This window comes from Aedes aegypti, chromosome 3 (genome assembly GCF_002204515.2).
Source record: "Aedes aegypti strain LVP_AGWG chromosome 3, AaegL5.0 Primary Assembly, whole genome shotgun sequence".
Taxonomy (NCBI): Eukaryota; Metazoa; Arthropoda; class Insecta; order Diptera; family Culicidae; genus Aedes; species Aedes aegypti.
The window spans coordinates 103,893,629-103,914,660 of record NC_035109.1 but is presented as its reverse complement, the minus strand read 5'-3'; the positions used below and the strand labels follow the sequence as shown (position 1 = coordinate 103,914,660).

General features: G+C 37.2%; 1 protein-coding gene across 1 annotated transcript; it reads left to right on the top strand.

Moving 5' to 3' along the window:
- The first annotated feature begins 6,966 nt into the window (after positions 1-6,966).
- On the top strand, positions 6,967-8,803 carry LOC5563632. The gene is made up of 2 exons (XM_021850696.1): positions 6,967-8,621; positions 8,683-8,803. Exons 1-2 carry the CDS (start codon positions 6,967-6,969, stop codon positions 8,801-8,803), a joined length of 1,776 nt encoding a protein of 591 aa, XP_021706388.1.
- Positions 8,804-21,032: the final 12,229 nt, after the last annotated feature.

The window sequence follows — 21,032 nt, the reverse complement described above, 5'->3', positions numbered from 1 at the left end:
AATTATTACCACCAACGAACGACGATCGACCACATCAGGCCATCAGCGCACTTTGGGGGCCAACTCAGCAGACAGACAGGCAAGTCAGCATAGTCGGAAAGAGGAATTGTGTCTTCAAAGTGCAGTTGCTATTCTTTTCCTGAAAGCATTGAGGTGCTGTGGTGTGGATGCTCCGACTGCAGTGTTGCACATGAGTCAGCCAAAGAGCAGCGCCAATAGTGAACACCCCTAATGTCAGATGACCACTCGGCGCATTCGACTAATGCCAACCTCTCACACGTGCGTGTCGTACTCGTAAAATTGATTTTCTGCTGACAGTCAGTGGAAGAAGAAAACTAGAGTGGCATTAGTGTTACTAAGTGTTGAATGGAAGATAATTAAAAGTCAATTTAAAGCGTGGAAAAATACGAAAACACCGAAATTCCCTTGTATTAAGCATCGGTTGCAATTGCAAATGCAGCGAGGAAGCGATGTATTCGACACTCTTTCACTGGAGAGCTTTGGTATGAGCTAATGAGTCACGCAATGAAATATTGTTCATTGGGTCGGATCTATGACTGTTCGTTGGTAGCAGTTCTTTGACATGGATGTTCGGAATCAATTTCCGTCGAAACGAATTGCAGCGTAGCAAAATATGTTTATTTGGCAACTGAATGCCATGCCTTCACATTTTCTTCCATTTGGTAAAAGTCAGTTCGTTAGTATTTTGGTTCAAAAAAAAAAAAAAAAGTCATCAGACAAAATCAAACCAAAATGCAAATTTAATGAATAGCTTGCTGCTATGGATCAGATTATACGAAATATGATATGCCACTATCATATCTATCAAGTTAGCCTCACTTATATCCATATCATATGGTTGCTATTACTAAGCCCTTTTCACCTGCAAACAAATATTAGGAGCACCATAATCCGGGGTATCATTGATCAGCGGGGTATTATTGATGGGAATGACTCATCGCGTGAAAAGTTCGTATCATTATTTATTGATAGAACATTTCCAAATTATGAATTGCGCTTCTCCTTCTTATATTCATGAGCTAAAGAAAATAAGGATTTTTGCGAAAATTGCCTTTATTTCATGCGTAAATTTGTCAACTTTTCGAAGCAACAATTTCTGCATGCAATATGAGCTAGGAAATTGTGTTTCACACTAAAAATGGCATCGCTAAAAACGATTCCGTTGTCAAAAATTTCATAGGAATTTTCAATTAGACAACAATAAAGATTTACTGCCAAGAATAAAAAAAATATTTAAGAAATTGCCTAACTTTAGGAGTATGTTTTCAAATTTAAAATAACTGAAACTGTAAACGACTTGTAAGCGTTTGGTCTTCATATTCGGTTTCAGAAGGCATGATTGAAATAAATGATGACATTTTCAATATTACCGAACACTATTTTGTATGCTCACAGAGCAATTAAAAAACTTGGAATACTCTATATTTATTATATAGCAAAACAACATTTTGAAACAACATGTTTGTCACACTTAAACTGCTCAAGTTTTACACCAAATCGTAGTAGCTGACGATAATTCGGCTTTGGTCACAATGCGTTAGTTAGTTAGTTGTCTTTATTTGAGACGCTTTAACTGGTTAAGTCGTTCACGTCTAAAAGGTCACAATGCGTGAAAAAATAAAAATAAATAATAATAAAATAAATAATAATAATGTTAACGATAAAAAGCAAATAAAAATAGAGAGTAAAACATAATTTCGCCTGTTAAGCCAAATTCCTCTAATTTTCCAACCATTAGGTTGTTGTGTCAGCAAAAGTGAATTTATGTCCGAACTTGCTGATACAAGATAAACCTACCTAGTCAATACTCAAAAATAGTATTTATTTTAATAAAGAGTTGTGTTTGACCTCTCGACCTTGACGCTTGCTCCTGCGGGGGCCGGCGATGAGGGCAGGATCAAACATGTCGCGCGTCGATCGAGTAAAGTGAAAAAGTGCCGCCTTCGATAAGTTCTTTTTGAACTTCCAACGTTGACGCTTGCTCCTGGGCAGTGCGTCAAGAATGCCCGAGTAGTCGTAAGTTGTTTTCTCTCACGGGTCGCGTGCCTATTTTCTCTGAGTGCTTTTATATAGTCGAGCAAACGAGTGAAGCTGAAAGAGGATTATTGCTGCTCAAGTATGACGGATCAATTGGTGAGCTCGTTTCATGCTACTGTTTCTAATCTATAAAATATGTATGACTGTACCTTTAATCGTTACAACGGTGAGATGTAAATATGATTTTTCAAAAAAATATGAATGGTTCGTCACTGTGAGTGTCGACATAAACTCTGATCCATAAATTATTTATGTCTAATTTTTTTTTATTCATTCATTTAACTTCAAGTGTAGACTTCCGAAAGGTTCACTTTATTCAACAAACTTTGAAAGGTTCGTCACCTCAAGTGTCGGCATAATTTTTCTCTACATATCAAATGAAAATATTATATTTACATATAAGCATGTTTATATCTCACAAATAATTATTTATCATGGTCTAATCGCTTATCAAAGTGAATCCTGTGACCCAACGATCCTTCCCATTAACAAACATCCCTCCCAGTAACCTTTGTGGAGATGCAGAGGAAAACACGGTCTCCAAATAGCAAAGGTTACACACTAACATTCATGCCCCCAATCCCACCTGACTGCAAGGACGTGGCCGGCGCCGGTATTGACCATGTATAAATAGAGGCACTGAATTATGCACACTGAAGAAGATTATGGCCAATCCCAGCTGAACTTCTAGTTGATTCTTTGTGCATTTTCACTGACTTCGGTCAATCACGGAATAGCAACCATTCATGATTCTACCCCATTACCCCGAATCCCATTACCCCGAATTCCAAAACCCCGAATGATCCATCACCCCGAATGACATTACCCCGAATTCCAATATCATGGGGAAATGTCATCAATATCACCATGTGAAGATAATTGTAAATTAGGGGAAAAAGCATTCGGGGTGATGGAATTCGGGGTAATGGTACATTGGGGGTAATGGAATTCGGGGTGGTGGCATTCTGGGAAATGGCATTCGGGGTGATGGGGTAGAATCCCATTGATATGTGTAGTCAGTCTAAGCTAAGCTAAGCTAAGCTAAAAATAGTATTTATTTTAATAAAAACATATTTTTATGCACTACTTTTACAGCTTGTAAACTTATACAGATGTCTTCAACAATGTTTGGTGATATAAAAATAACAGAATATCCCAAGTTTATTGATTGCACAGTGAGTACACAAAATGTCAAAATATTACTCCATGCTTGTCAAAAATGGTTGAAATCAATGTGACCTATGAGACCCGATCATTCTATTGCCACGGGGCTTCAACTGATATAATAAGGCATCAAATCATACTCAATATGGCTGCCGATTAAAGTGGCGATTCAAGAGAAACTTGCATATAAAAATGGTCAAAAATTATATAAATTTTAACATCATTTCATTATATCTTCCGATGTGATGATTTCACAGCTTTGGTATATTCGGTATAGTTGTGTATTTTTGTAATATATAATACATATGTTGTAGAACATGTCATGTTCAAAATGCGCATTTCTATGGTCAAAAAACTGGTATTTATAGTAAAATTGGATAAATTAAAATATATCACCGTGAAAACGAAGTCAAAAATATCAAGTATGTTCAGCAAAGTTGTTGAAAACAAAAAGAATTAAATCTTTGCTGAAGTAATAATCACCCTAAAAATTGTTTTCCTTAAATAATTTTTTTCACGAGTTCCCTATTTAGTATAATTTAAAAATTATTATTCATTATTACTCGGGATGCTACTTCAAAACAATGTCTCGAAGACACCTATGGGCTAAAACGCCTCTAAGAGGTTTTGACCGTCGATTTTCAGCTTCGTCCCACTGTGTAGCGTTGTTAAATAACGTGTAACTCCATATTCAAATGCTTAGAAACAACGAGCTACACACATGGTTACCGATGGCTTTTAGGGCGAGATCGTAAGTTATGCGAGAAAAATGGGAAATTATATAATTTGTTCATAATTTAATTTGGTTTGTACCTTCGGTTATACATTTTTGAATGTACACAGTGTGTCCATTTCCCGGTCATTTTGCTCGTCCCGGGATTCGGGACAAAAATCTATGCTTGTCCCTGGAAATTCCGGGATCCCGGGATTTATCAAGTTTTCAATTAACTAGTATTTTGGTTGAAATAAACGTACAAATTGAACAATTATTTTTTTTTACGAAATAAACGAATAATGTAACTTTTCAAAATAATATGTGAATTATAGCAAATCACTTTTCAGATAAGACTTTCTTATTACGGGTTTGCTGTGGGTTTTTCAAATTCTCTATAGTACTTATGAATGGAAGTATGATAAAAACTTAAGTCATAATTTTAAAACATTTGAGAAGGAATAAAAACTTTAGAACAAAAGAAACAATTAAACACTTCAATGTATTGTAGATCATGCAAAAATTTAATAACTGAAAATTATTAACTAAAGTTTGTTGCCGTGAATCGCATGTCAGTCCCGTCTGCATTTTGGTCAATGTTCAGTTTATATCAGTTTTCATTATATCTTCTAATGATCTTTCAGCTGCACTAACGTGAAATCACTTTTTGTTCAGTAAAATTAGGGAAAAACACCAAGTTGAATTGTCCTATAATGAAAAAAAAGTATGTCATTCCCACTGCAGATTTTAGCACCGTGTAACAATTCATCAAGAGTTTTCCGGGAAAAAAGGCCACCATATATTTTTTAATTTTAATTTTACTTTTGGTCATGTATTCACGAGCTCTACCTTTGGTGAAAATTTCATACAAATCGAAGAACCTCCGGCCCAAATTATACGATAATAAAAATCTACTTCGTCGTAAGCGCTATTATTCGTCGTATCAAACTTAAAATGTTCCACTACGGCAAGTTAGTTTGAATACCTTGCAGCATAGTTTCATTCTACATGTGTAATTTTGTGAAAGTTATTATAGTTTGTCCACTTGTACACCAAACATGCAATAAATCTACTGTATTTCAATAAATATCACGGTTCACATTTCTTCCTGCCCCCTGTGTGACTTACTTCACCGGGCGCTTATTTACACTATGGAAAACCTTCGTACTTCTTTACTGAAAGACTTCATTCCAATTACACGCGGTAAAACTTTTATAATTCACGAAATTCCCCCAACGATCGGATATTACTATGAACGTAAACAAAATTCAATCCGTCGTACTAAGGGAAAAACGTTTCAATGTATACGTGATGTTCTACGTAGGAAATGATTGCTTTGGTTGTGATTGTTTTCGCTGCATTTGTTTGGTCAAAAGTAATTGTGCAGATATGTTTGGGCTGTATTTTAATGGAACAAATGAACTTTAAGGGAAAATCACATCGGAATACTGTGGGAATGAAGAGGTACACAGCCCACCAAAAGTATGGAATCGTTGCAATACCGAGTATTGCAGCACTTCTTCGTTTAGCATCACCCAAAACCCAGTGATAAAAGTTTTTTTCAACAAAAATAAAAAAAATCAGGGAATCAAAGACGTATTTTCAATCTCAGAATCACGAGATAATATTCATTTTAGGTGCTTATAAACTTTTCAAATTGCTGCAATGTTCAGTATGAGTGTTGCAATACGCGATGGTAGTGTATACTCAAAGGTCTTAATAATCTTGTTAAACATTTTATTGTAGCGTTGATGTGTTGTGATGGAAACGATACGACGAATAGAGACAACGGCAAGTATTAATTTTATTGTATTTTTTTCCAATAAACGAACAAGATTTATCAAAATTTTATTGCACAACACAATGCGAAAACCGTTTTGGGAGAGAATAGTTTAGCATCGGTTGGTATCAGCATCATTCACTGCAATACTGGGAAAATTGCAGGTTCTCACTGATCGAAGCGAAATACGATGGATAACTAGCACATCAGCTTACTAGCGATCAGTTACATAAAATTGGAGTTCCAACGACGTGTTTTGATGGCGGTCTGGTTTCAGCGAGAATCGCTCATATATCGACGACACCACATTAGCTTGATTCGCCCGCCGTTGCAAGCAATCAATAAAGCAGACACTACTGATACAACTCCTGGGATTCCATCGCTTACCCCCGCAGAAAGACCAAACACCACTCAGGAAAGTTTGACTTCCCTAACATAATAAAAGATCTCCTGCCTAAATCCACCAAATTCAGAAAAGCTGACTACGATTGACGATTTTCTTTGCTTCCTTACTTGAATCGAATGGCTTGGCCTAGAGACTGATTTGATTTGCTGCTCCAAAAATTTGTCTGAGGTATCGGACTGATTGTTAAATTCTACAGATTTTTTTTACTAATAGGGAATCAAGGAAAAAAATAGGAAAAGTAGGAAGTTTCAAAACTTACGTCAGCAGAAAAGAAATTGTGCACGCAAAACACCGTATTCCAGTTCGCTGCGCACTAAAATAATGAATTTAATGAAATTTTGACAATTAACTGCAGATAATGGAGGTTACATCCGGAAATCGAAGCCCGGCCAAAAATTCCCCACGTTTATCTAAACTTGCTAACAGACTTTGGGATCTGGGAATCATATAAAGATAATTGCTCCCATTAACTTTCAACGTAATTAGATACACTTAGGCTATGATGGGTTGGGTGTCTATCCATTTCATGCCCTACGCACGTACTGAAATAACAGCCTTTTTACTGCTAGTGTTTGTATTGCCTATCCCAACAGCTTTTCCTTAGTGACGGCAGTCACGTTCTCCTTTGCTATCAATTTTAACTTGAAGTTTGGTAGTTCGATACCGTTATCTATCGAGTTGCGTCACCTGGTCAACACCCTCTAATTGACCTATCACATTGTACGTGACTGGTAGCTATCCTGCTCCTTCGGCAGTTCAATGTATTTAAACTGAATTTGACCCCATTGCAACGGTTACTTCTAATTGACGGTGAACACTAGCGGTACTTCCTCCAATGGTTCCAAAATGTGGTTAAGGTTATTGTGTATTGTAGTGATTTTCGTTTTGGTTGACGCGCGGAGACTGACTAGAAGCAAAATCGTAGATGCTGACCGAAGTGATTCAAGCGGTTCAGAAGAAGCGGAGATCTTTGTGAGTCACGACAACGAAGGAAAGGCGGTGGTTTCCAAAAAATACTTGGATCCACCGCCGGGGAAGAATGTCTACATGGTGAAACGCGTAACTGCCAAACCAACGGCGGTTACAGAGCGCTTGGTGGCTGTGACGAGTAAGAGTTGGTCCAAGATTTTGAACAAACTTGGCGATGTCCATGAAGTGGAATCCAGTGAGGAGGAAGACCAAATGGTTCCTCCGTTGAAGGTTAGAATAAGTGATAGCGATGAACAAGTGTCGGACGATGAAGAAGATGATGCGAAGAGTCCCAGTGATCCGATGGTTATTGCCCAGAGATTGTTTCCAGTATTGCTGCGCCGAGCGATTGACAATGTGATGCAAAACATTTCGAAGAATGATGTGGTGGAGATGATGGATGATCTGTCAAAAAGGGCATGGATAAACAGTGAATCGGAACGGAAACTAATGAATCGATTGTTGGAGGATTCCCATCGTGGTGGGTTAGGAAGTTATCATAGTGAAAGAAATGGAAATGATGGAAGTTCAGCTAAACACAAACGATCATATTACACAGATAATGCGTTTGAACCTGAAAGCAATGCGCCTCCTTATGTAGTGAATATATTCAACAACTCCCACATAGGGTATCTTGTGCTGAAACCTGCCTGCAATGTTACTGGAGACAATACGAAAAACTGCTCGGAACAGTCTTCAGTTGTCTACGGCCCTCTTCCACAATCATTGAATTTCACCTTTGCGTTACCTAATTGTAACATCCCCTGTGCGCAGCCTTCTGGTTCGTTCAGTTTAGACTTTTTGCCAAGATGTGCAAAAGTACCAGAAAGTACTCAAGCCCCATGTACGTCAACTACCGAGGAACCTACAACCACTCTTACTACCACACCAACGACAACTACTACAAGTACAACTACGCCATGTCCTACTACCTCAACCACTACGGAACATCCATCGACAAGCGGGCCAACTACAATTTCCCCAACAACTTGTGAATCTCCGACATTGACCACAGTTTACCACCCTCCTCCATTCTATCATCCAATGCCATATCATGGACATCCTGAAGGTCACGTTCGACCATGGTACAAACTATCACACGTCGATTACTTCCCAAGGAAACCATACATTGTACCACGCCCAAAATACGAAGAACGCGTCATCTACGACCCATACAAACATCTAGCGTATGACATCCAAGATGACGACTGTGATTGCAGCAGCGAGGTAGACTGCCCTTCCGAAAACTTCCACGTCAAACGAGAACCGCAAAAACTGCTCCGCTCGTACAGACGCAAACTGCAACCGTCCTCAAAGTCAACGACTACGGTCGCTCCCCTTCAGCATTCTATGTCCCATTCCGAGGAAGCCGTTCGACTGATCATCGATTTGCCACCGGCCTTCAATTCTGAGGAGGTCCGGGAAGATACCCATCTGATGAATACGTTGGCCAAGATTGGTTTATCGCTGGATACGGAACGACCGCCGGTCGCGAAGCCCGTTGGAACCATTGTTAAGAATCGATACAGGACGTAGGTTTTAGAATTCGATGGTGTTGAAATGTTAATTGACCAAGTACTTTTCTTATTTCAGTCTTACACCAACACGAAGTCAGCGGGTGCTACCACACAAAATGAAAGATCGCGAAAAGGATGAGAAACCGCCTAAAAGGCCATCCCGATCAGCTTCTGATCCTGCATTGTTTCTTTTTTAGATCAATAAAATTATTAATTATTATTATTTATTACAACCACTTGGTATAGATCGTTGTACGCCAGACATACGAAACTCCATTTAAAAAAATGTCAACAATTCCAGCAGTGAATGTCAAAGAGCAGGACAGTCAATTGAGCGTAATGAAAGAGGGACAGAGAAGGAGAAATTTTCGTGACGTCACCATGCACTCTTCTTTCTGTCTCTGTACAAGTGGCGCAAGGTTGATGGAAGGTGCGCGCTGGCAGCAAGGTTGCCAACAATTCTTGTCCGGTTTTTTAAACTGGTACAACCTTGGCATTTGCCCATTTGTCAGGAAAAAATGCTTCTGAAAACATTTGTTAAATAAAGGGCGAACACGAAATTATTGCAACACTTACATCTCGCTATAACTTCTTTCCCACTTGGCAGAAATTAATGCAAGAATTGACTGTTTCAGCGAACTAGCATGCAAGTTTACCAGCTTGTAAGGTAATTTATTTGCTTAATTTGCCACAGAATTCAAACTTTATGTGTATAACAATACTTATCATCAAAGTTTATAATTTTTTATGCTTTAGAAAAGTAAAGAATTTTGTATGGAGACTGCAAGCATGTTGAAAAAGATCGGTTTAATCTAAATTTAATCGTGAAATTTCAACAAAATATATCTAAAACGAAAGTTTAAGTCCTTTTTTGCATGTTTGGTGGATAAGATCACAAAAAAGTTTGACAAAATATACTTCAAATTTTAGGTAAACATCAAGGAAACCAATGTTTTATACAACTTTGGTGACCTGTAGCTAAAAACTGTGACGTGTTGGGAAATTTCTGAAAACGGCATCAGATTCAGCAACCCCAAATCTACTAGAGACACATAATTTGATCCTTGAGACACGCAAAAATGTAATTTTTGTTACGCTGTGTAATTTATGTAAACTGTCTCATTGCATTCGAAAATGCTTGCAATCCTGAGTGAAACTGAAACATTTCATGATCTTACGTCCAACATTCGCCAATATTGCATGCTTTCTTGCATCTTAAAAGTGAAATTGCAAAACAAGAATGCTCAGTTTACATGATTCTACGCTAAAAATTCTGTCAAAATAATGCACCCATCCATGACGGCTTGTCATGTCATGTGCATTATTTATGATTGAATTTTCAGCGTGAAAATCATGTAAACCTAGCCATTCTGCATGCAACATTCTTCGAGAGAAGACGTTTCGCGTTCAATATTAAGGATTTTGGTAACAATGTTGTATATAATAGATGTGTTTATATGTTTTACCATTGAATAATACATGATAAATGGCTTTGCTTGATTGAGGCTAAATTTACGTTACGTGTAAATCTAAGTTTTTTTTTTGTTTGTGGATTACATACTTTCAAGGTTCAGAACTTCCCAAACCGCGATAAACGGCAGCAAACTGTTGCTAAGACCCTTGCTAGGAAGCTCTACACGGAGTTGTTGACCAAAAACAGTTGCTGTGTGATGCTGTCTAAGCTGACTTCCAACAAACGCCAGGACAGGAGCTATACACTGGAAAAGAGAAAATCAAAGTGGATGATCGTTTCAAAAAGAAGGATATTTCGAAGTTCGCTTCGTAATATTTCATTCGGCAGGCCATCTGCATGTCTAACCCGATGTAATATGCCCCCTTAAGCAAAAAAGGAAATATCTTTGTTCAAACACTATCTCTAATGGGTAAACCACATCAATAGATAAGATGAGTTAAAAGCTGTTTGAAAAATGCAAACTTTTCAGCAAAAATTACTTAATCAACATCTTTTCCACAATCATCTAAATTTCGTACTTCAAAAAGAGCTTGGACAATATGCCCCAGCATCAGTATAATATGCCCCACAACAAGCGGATAGTACGCCCCTGTGAGGGAGGCACAGTTATTACACACGAAATATGAAATACAGGTCGGACTCGATTATCCGGAGACTCGATTATCCGGGGACTCGATTATCCGGGATTCGATTATCCGGAATTTTAGACTCGATTATCCGGAATTTGTTTTTTGATATTCTTGTTTTTCAATTTTTTTGCATAAATCTGAGATAATTTGATATTGCAATGTACAATATGAATGATTTTGCAGTTTAGAATGTAATTAAGAAAAGGGGGGGGGGGGTGAAAAAGTGTTTTTTTTGTATGCCGGTCATTTTTTTTTTCTCGTAAAAAGACCCCTACCATTCGTAGAGAAAATTTCTGGCTACGCTACCGCATAACATAAATAAAACAACGGAAAAAGATAATATTTAAGTTCTTTTGTCAAAGATTTTAATTTTTTTCTTAGTGATTCTATTATCCGGAGTGAAAAAAAATGATACTCCGGATAATCGAGTCCGACCTGTACTTAACATTTTTCGAAATTGCAAGATAACTCCCGCTCACCAACGATAATCAAGGCAGGCTTGGGGAAAATCTCAAGTTCTCTTTTGTTGTGCACTTTCAATCTTTCTGGACAAACGTGGAAAAAGAGCCATAGTTTTATGTCCATTAAGGCTAAGTAGCCCGTCATTCGTTTTGCCAACAATGATGACTTTTCAGCATGCATTTCAAAGTGATAAAACTCAGTCTTAATAGTTTATATTGACTTGAAAAAGTATCACTGTACGCGCTAACATGCATAAAGTATTTAATACTTTTTCAGCATTGTCAGTGCAAAACCAACTGATTTTCTTTAAATCGAAATCGTGAGATTAATAAGTAACAATCATCACTGACGGCCTACTTCGCCTTAAATTTTTATTTTGGTTGGAAAAGAGTAAAATGATGAGTGATTTAATACTTTATATTCGATCAAATTAAAAGGTGCTATTGTGACATTGCTTTTGGGTGTGCACTGTGCAGGAATTGATTTTCAACCGATTCTTGTCAACTTTGTTCAAATGCAAAAATATGTTTTGAACAATTACGCGCTTTTATAATGTTTGTCCATTTTTAAGATCCGGGCTCACAGTGACAGTTCGTGACAGCAGAATCTCGGCTCACCTTGACGCACATAAATTTTGTATCGGTTTCTCCCTCCCAGGTACGCCCCATGACCAGGGACGAAAACACTCAATATACCCTCGCCCTGGGAGGGAGGCACAGATACTACACACGATATATAGAACAACGTTTGTTTGAACTGCAAGATAACTCCAGCTTGCCAACAACAATCAAGGCAGGCTTGGGGAAAATCGCTAGTTTTCTTTTGTTGTGTATTTTCGATCTTTCCTGACAAATATGGAAAAAGGGCCACAGTTTTCTATGCACTAAATATTCATTTTCATTGGAAAAGGTAAAACGATGCGTTTTTCAATGCTTTATATTCAATCAGCTTGAAAGGTGCTCACGTGACATTACTTGCATTGTGTGCATGAATTGATTTCCATTCGATTTGTGTCACTTTTGATGAAATGCGAAAATGTGTTTTAATCAGTTACGCGCTTTTTCCATGTTAGTCTAATGTTTGAGATCTGGGCTCACAGTGACAGTTCGTGACAGCGGAATTCCGGCTCACTACGACGTACATAAATTTTGTATTGGTTTCTCCCTCCCAGCCCTCGCCTATATTGACACTTGCTGTGTACACAGTGGGGACGTTAATGCCAAAAAGAAGAAGAAGGGTACACTGAAATAAATCAATGAGGCTATTTTATTAGATATTTCATATAAGATCGACTACGTGCTGGACTTGTATGTGTTATATGTGTAACTGTTTAGGTTCAACTGCGATCAAATAAAAATAACAAGAAGTAGAGCCATTTAGAATTATATGCGCATATTATATGTTCAGCACTAGCTCTGGATATAACTTTGATAGATCCACCTCTGTGGTGATTGCTATATGCATGTTTGTCATATCGGTAGCATGATTTCAGCACTACCCAGACAACCAGAAGTCACATAACAGTTTACGAACAAAGTCGTTTATTTGTACAAACTGCATCACACCCACACTACATGGTATGCAAAATTAGTCGTATAAGAGTACAGATTAGTTCACAATAGAATCTACACACTCGCATTGTATGCTACATTTCATCATTTAAAATATGCACGTATATCGCCTCCACTACTGTACATATAAGGCCTTTTCGCGACATCTTCTACGTGAAACTTTGCGGATATAGCATCGGATAACGCAAAAGGCGATTTCGTTATACATATGTACATTCTGGTTGTGTGGGTACATCACTAGAAGTAAATTAGCAAAATGATGAAAAAACGAAAGTTCCAAACATGGCATTTCTGTGCTTGCACTTTATTATTGTAAGAAAACACGTTTAATGAAATTTAATCGGATGAGAAGTGTTTATTGAACAAATCTATGTTTTTTTCAGAATGCCATCCAAAGATTTTGCTACAAGAAACGGTAGCCCAGGAAAAATAGTCAAAAAACTCGTGTGGTCTTCACTTTGAGAGAAGCTGAAAATCATAAGTTCCGGACTTGGGCCTTTTTTGTGCAGCGGTTTGAATCTGGTAAATACAACAGTTCATTCAAAATTGATTTGAATGAAGTTTTATACTAATAAAATCTATATATTTTCAGCTGAATAATATTGGGTATTGCTAGCCATAAATCGGTAGCTTGGAAAAACCGTCCGGCAATTTAGCTTCTAGATTTCATTTCAGACCAAAAATACTACAACATATTCAAATCATCAATGCGAGCTGTCAAGAAACTAGTATCATGTATTTATTGCAAAATATGAGTAAAAAGTTAAGAAAAATAAAATTTTAATAAACAGATATTTGTAGAACCCATTTATCATAATTATGAATGAGAATTCACATAGTTCATATAACCAGTACAAATCGTACGCATATAAGCTATATTTTTTTCCAATAAGCAAAATCATTTGTATAGGAAATGTCAATGAAATAATCATGCACTATTCGTACGTAAAAACTGAATGTTTTCAATATACAGCCATTCCATGAAAAACTGATCTAGTGGGCCACCGAATTCCGTGAAAATTTACTATTTTGTTTCTTATCCGAAATAAGGATACATGTGTTTTTGGATTTTTTATTAGGGTGATCATTTCAGAAATAGAGTGACCAGAAACATTGCGACTTTGCGAATTTTTTATTTATTAAAAAATAATAAATTTTGAATTGCTTGACCGATTTTTAATTTTCTTGGACGAAATGAAAGCTAAAAATTTTAACTTTTTAAAAACAATATAAAATTTCAATAATTTTTTTTTTGTATGAAAAAAAAATCAAATATTTCTGTTTTATCGTTTTTTTTCTTCGGGACCAAAGGGGCTATTGATGTTCTTATTTTTTCTTGAAAGTTCAGAATTTTACGTTAACTGTCAAACTTTCAGCGATGTATGTTTTTAGTTTATGAGATATATTTTTTTGAAAATAAAAAATCATGTAAAAAAACAATTATTGTGAAATTTAATATTTTTCTTGAAAGGTCATCTCTAGCTTTCATTTCGTCCGAGAAAATTGAAAATCGGTCAAGCGGTTCAAAAGTAATGATTTCTTAAGAAATAGAAATTTTGCAAAGTCGCGATTTTTCTGGTCATCCTATTTTGGAAATGGTCACCCCAATCAAAAAATCCAAAAACACGTGTATCGTTATTTCGGATAAGGGACGAAATAGCAAATTTTCACGGAATTTGGTGGCCCACTAGGTCGGTTTTTCATGGAATGGCATACGAGAAAACTTCTGCTGATCATCGAATGAATGTGTGTGTATGATCCATCAAACCCCCACTGTCCGGCAGTGGTATTATGGAAAAACGTTTTCAGCAAAACTGCATTGATCTTACATTTTTTCAAAAAGCTTTAGTCCGGGAATTAGAAGGTAATAGCTCTATTGCAGATACAGTGACCCATTTCAGAATGGCTGGAGAGGCACGTCCATTCAGAAGTCACTTTCTCTAACAACAAGCCCCACATGTATAAGTGGACCAAAATCGTATGAATGGGTCGAAAATTGGGTCCTAAAATGTTTGATAAATTCTTGTTTTTATTCAATAATACGAAAGACCATGTTCTTGCAACTACTCAAGCATTTATTCCAGCTCAAATAACGGCTATTACATATTTAAAATTTAAATTTAAAAATTGTTCCAAATATGAATTTTGACACTTTTGATCATGTTTGAGGTTCACTTTGTCGACAAAAATACCAAAGGGCTTTTAGTTTTAACACTGAGGTTGTTCCTATCTGACATTTTGGAAGGGACACGGAGAACAAAATACACCCAAAATTTGAGTTTAAACCAAGGGGCGGACAAATTCTCAAAAACCATAAAAAATGTTTTATTGACATGAACCAACAAAAATCATTTAGAAATTGAGTAAACATGTGTTTTTGGCCTAAACTTAAGCGTTTGCTACCAAAATTGGGACAGGGCTTTAGGACCCTATTAGAGATGGGTAGAAATTTGGTGCTCTTCCCCTACTGATGTGCTGCAAATATTAATCAAAAATCTCCATTTACGAACTGGAATTCCCTGGGCTAGTTCATATCGGGACCAACGGCTTTACTTCCCTTCCAAAGGAAGTCGTCACTGAAATTTTTAGTGACTATCTCGGGATGGGATTCGAACCCAGGTCCTCGGCGTGAGAGGCGTGTGTTCTTACCACTACACCAGGTCCGTCCCCTAAACTTTGTTAATTGATATAGACTTAAAATAAGATTTGTTTGACAAAGCTTGCGTTAAGCTGTACGTATAATTTGCGGTGGTTTTCTAGATCAGACACGAATTCTGTGGGAAAACGGCCTTCAGATCTACAAATGTAAACAGTGAACTCTGGTACCCAGATAACCAGAAGTCGCATAACAGTTTACGAACAAAGTCGTTTTTTGATCGATGAGTTTCCTCGCATAAGACGCTGTTTTATGAGTTCACATGTACATTTCATTTCGTTCCGCATACTCGTACAAAGTAAATCGGATCAATCCGTAGCAGCTGTCAAATAAATTTTGTTATCATATATTAAGTCGCATAAGAGTCCAGATTAGTTCGCAATAGAATCGACACTCTCGCATTGCATGCTATTTTTCATCATATAGTATATCGCCTTCGCTTTTGTACGTATAAGGCCTTTTCACGACGTTTTAAACGTGAAACTTTGCAAATATATGCATCGCATAACGTAAAAGAAGATTTCACTATACGTACATTCTGATTGTCTCGGTAGGTAAAGATTAGACTCGAAAAAAAATGCGACACTTTGTTTTGGGTGTTACTTTCTATCGCGTGGGTAAAAAATAATGAAACGTTGGGTAATACTAGTTTATAGTGTTATGTTTAAGTTTATATGTTTATCGCGATCTGTCAAGCAGTTTTCAAGATGCATTCGAAACAAGAAGAGCTACGCTAACAAATCTTCGGCGCGATGATCGATAATCCTGATCAGTCACACAGATGGATCGGCAAAAGGCTTTAAATCCACCATTCCACCGAGTCCCGCGTTGTGAAAATGTTCCAGGAGACGAAGCCCATCGAGCGGCGCGACGGAAGCAGCCAAATGCGGAATTCCCAGAGAAGGCTTGGAAGATAAGGCAGTACTTTGAGAACAACCTGAACCTTTCCACCCGAGACGTGGCCAAAAAGGTCAATTCTTCGAAGTGATTCGTCAAACAGACCATGAGTGGTTGGTCAAGCCAGGCTGTCTCGTCACGGACGACGAAACATACATCAAGGCGGGTATCAAACAAGTCCCCGGCCTCGAGTTTTTTGTCGGTACATCCCACATGGAGGTTCCAGAAAAGTTCCGGAAGAGAAAGATTGACAAATTCGCGAAGAAGTAGGGTAATTCGCTAATTGTTGAACGGTACCCAAATGTTGAACGATCTGTAAAAACCATGTTAAAACAGGAAATTGAACCATTTTCAAACAGTTTCAATAAATTATACATATTATTTTGTAAGTTAGCTGTACTATTGGACACAATAAATTTAATTAGCACATTAATTTATTAAACGAAATATTCATTGAATTTTTTTATCGGTAGGTGAAACGAAAATTGCAATTCTCTTAGAAAAAAACTTAAGCTGGGGCTGCTATGAAATAAGCTGTGTAGTAAAACATACTACGTTTATTGGGTTAAGCACCTATTCACGATATCAGTAAAAGTTTACTTTAGTTATTTTCTAAACATCCGTACAATTTACTCGTACCTATTAATTACATACATATGAAAATGTTTCAATTGCACTTTTGTTTCACGTACATTTTCCATTTGTTGAACACTAGCTTAACATGACCGTCTTGGTTTCATCAACAGTATTGCCAGATTTTTAATTTTCGTAGCAAACACCTATATTCAAATGGAATGTTGCATTACACAATATAGTATTGTTTATTGCTTTAAGTATCTGTTGAATAATTATTATAAAAAATCCTATAGTGGTGTCTGTTTCAATGATGAAAAACGCATTTCAGTAAAGTATAATTAATTGCATTCCTGGCTATATCCTGAATCTTTTTCGAATTTCGCTATCTTCACTATGGCATCAATGCCATCACCGTTTGTTTGTTTACAACATGATTGAAATCATGCATCGGCTGCCGATTTATCCGGAGTATAACCTCAATTTCGCGATTGATGCTGTAATGTCGAAGGTAATGTACATTAGGAGAAGCCGCTAAAGTATATGGAGTGCCGAAGGGGACGATTCACTTCCGTCTCAGCCCAGAGTAGTCAGGGAAAGTGCTTCGCGGACCTTACCCTGTCCTCACAACCGACGAGGAGCGCGAACTTGCAAGTTGAATGAATGCGGGAGTAAAGCGGTCAACATTTGGCAACAATCGTTCAACATTTGGATAAGATGGGTTATGTATGCGTTCAACAATTGGGTATAGAACTATCTTTCTAAATATATATTTTTTTATTTCAAAATGGACATTAAAATGCCAAAAAATGCAAGAGGAATAATGTTAAACAATCGCGTACAGTATTGAATGCTTTTTTTAGCAACCTTTCTATCAGAATTTCCATTAAAATCAAATAGCATAAAAACGTCTATCTTAACCGTTCAACATTTGGCGATTTACCCTACCTGTTGGTTATGACAGGCGATCTGTGAGTGCGGATGGTACAGCAAACCGTTCGTTACAACCAGCACCATAAACGGGCAATTTTATCGAGAGGAATGTTAGCAGAAGCGCTTTCTGCCCTTTTTCTGCTCTCACCGTGGTCCCACGCTGTTCCGGCTGGATCTCGCTTCGTACCTTTACGCCAAGCCTGCAATGGTTTGGTACGAAGCGAAGGGCGTTAATGTGATCCCGAAGGAGACGAACTCGCCAAAAATACACTTGAACTTCGTCCGATCGAAAAGTTTTGGGCTATAATGAAGAAGTTGAAGAAAAGCGGAAAAACATTTGAAACCGATGAAGCTTTGAAGAAAAACTAGGTGAAATTGTGTAAGAAATGTGGGCAAAGCCTCGCCCAAGATCTCATGAGCCTTGTTGTAGCAGAAAAATGTACGAGCATTTTGCTTGGGGGAGGAAAATCAATAAATAAATTGTGCCAAAATATAGCTAATATATTGTTATTTATTCCCTAAAAAATTGAGGAGCATCCGATTTTAAATAAATTTTTGGTGATCATTTTTATGTGTCCCATTTTTCCGAGTCCATTCTTTTATTGGCCTTTTTCAAGATGTTCTGGATTGCTTTTTCATCAAGAATGCATTATTGTGACGTCTTTCACATTTTCCATGCATAACAGTTGTCGAAATAAAAATTATTGGGTAAATTAAGGCCTGTGTCCATAACTGGTTAGAATGCGCCAAATCAAAACATCAAAATGAGTATTTATTGTTAGAATGCGTCCGTCAAAACCGGATGCCTACAGTAGAAATATTAACTGCCCAATTCTAAAGTTCTCCTACTAATATTGATATTTTCATTCACCCCGCTAATCTGCACATCGTTCGAATTAAAATTGGTTGAATCGTCATTCAGCTCATGGAACTAAGTAAAATAAAATAGAACGTCATGAAATAAAATGCAGAATCAAAACATAACTCCATAAGAGGTAATCAGAAACTAGGTTGTAGGGTTACTGTTTTTAATTAAAATGAGTTATCATTAATTACATTTCTCCATTATCGCCCCCTTTCGAGTTATTTGCGCCCCAACACCCCCCCCCCCCCCCAAATCCAATATGACAATTTTTCGCCCACTTGGACCTAAAAATCACCTACTTTGGGAATCACTGATCTAGAACTTTGGTGTCTTCGACAAAGTTGTTCAGTACAACAAGGGCTATCTGATGGTGACGAACTTGATTCGAAATTCATCCGATAAGTGGCTCTAGTAGATAATGTTTCTCAATCTCCTATATCTCGAAATTCTGATAGGCTTGAAGGTTGGTGTCTTCGACAAAGTTGTTCCGCTTATTAAAAGCTAGCAGTTGATTGAGAATTCTTCGGCACGGTGACGCTAGTAAAAAAAATATAGTGATGAAAATATATCTAGGATCATCACGAATTCACTTATATGGAGGTTTGAGTGTATTTCTCATTGGTAATAAAACCGTCTACAATCGTGAACCATTGCAAACTGCGATCCAGCGTCACACCAACTTGGAGGATTCATGCCTCCGAACACGGGTTAAATGCCAAAACAATTGAAAAAAGTTCTCTCGATCCAGTACGGCCGGAGCGCAGATTAGAGTAATAGATGGCGATCTGAAATAGTTTTACTATCACTTCGTAACTGAGCTACACATTGGGAAACATTTTGTTACACGGCACGATGCTATGCTCGGTTGCACAGATTCGCACGGCAAACGGTAGCCAGAAGAAAGCGACAGTACGCGGAGAGAAACCAGTAAGGCCGGTAGTCCACAGGCGTGGAATAACAACAAAACGCCACTTTCGGGTTGTGTAGCATATGGTGGCGACACCGTTTTGCTTTCAATGCTAAACAGAAGAAATGTAGTTCAGTGGAACTTTTTCCTGATGGCGCGCAACCGTAACCGCAAGGGTTTACTTATGAACGGAGCTTCTCTGTGGCGGGAACGTGCAATTGAAATCCTACTTACAATAATGGAGATTGTTGATTGTTTTCGGCTTGCAAACGTGCAATTATTAACATTTTAAAGAGGAGTTTTTGCAAACGAGTGATATACCTACTCATCACAACAGATGGGAAATATGTCATTCAACACAGTTTTTATGCAGAGTAGGAAAAAAAAACACTGAATAACAGAAATAGGGTAGAGCTCAATTTGGACACTCCATTCTATCCCTATTCACATTGTCAATGAGATTTTCGTTCACCAAGTTTACGATGAATTACTTCTGCTACACTGTAGCAGAGATTGGGGAAACTTCCTTTACAGTTTTGAAGCTCTGCCTTCAATAGGATATTGAAGAATATCAACATATTATTATTATTATTATTATTAGCTTTATTTACGAGACTTTCAGCCCGTGGCTGGTTCGTCTCGGATAATATAGAAGAAAATTCTGGAAGTACCTTAAGGGTACAACCAGACACAGCGCTTTAGCACAGAGTATAAGGTTTTCTTAGTCAATCTTAGTCACACAATAAATTTACTACTAATATTGAAACTACTTAAAAACTATTGTAGGGTAGAAGTTCCAATTATAGCAATAGCACCAATTATGGCAATATGACGGCCTATTTTCCCTCTAACACACAAAAAATACATTATTAATATAAATAAATTGATTGGGGAATCAATATCAACATATTTACACGTATGTGCATCGCTATTGTTGTACTAATTATTACAAAACCATAAAAAAGAGCAATTTTTATGAGCAGTATCATACTAACGAATCTTTCTTAGCGATTTGTTAAAAAATTCGCATTCATAATTAGAAGTTTTTTTGAACACGAAACAAATTTTCGTAATGAAAATATCGCAAGTGCGATCATTACTGTTTGTGTTATGCTTTCGAATGATGAAAATAACAAGTTTTACTCGAAAAACTATATTTTTTGCCTACTGCCATAATTGGTACCACTTCACATCGAGAGACCCATTGTCGCAAAATGTGAAATTTGCACCGTTCATCATTGTCATTTTTGGTCATAGTGGAATGTTTACATCTGTTCTCAGTGAAAACGAATTTGTTTCCTGAAGTAATTCAAGAATATAAAGCTCCTATTTCTGTAATAATCATCAGGTATGAATGAAATACTATCAATAAATCAATTGAAACTGAATTCAGCTTGGTTCTGCTTCCAGAATGGCATCCCGACAGAAACAAATTCCACGTAAACATTACTCCGAAGAA

Excerpts from the sequence above, each read along its gene's own strand:
- LOC5563632 (XM_021850696.1), top strand. The coding sequence starts at position 6,967 with ATGTGGTTAAGGTTATTGTGTATTGTAGTGATTTTCGTTTTGGTTGAC. Across the intron at positions 8,622-8,682 it reads GTTAAGAATCGATACAGGAC|TCTTACACCAACACGAAGTC; the intron begins GTAGGTTTTAGA and ends TTCTTATTTCAG.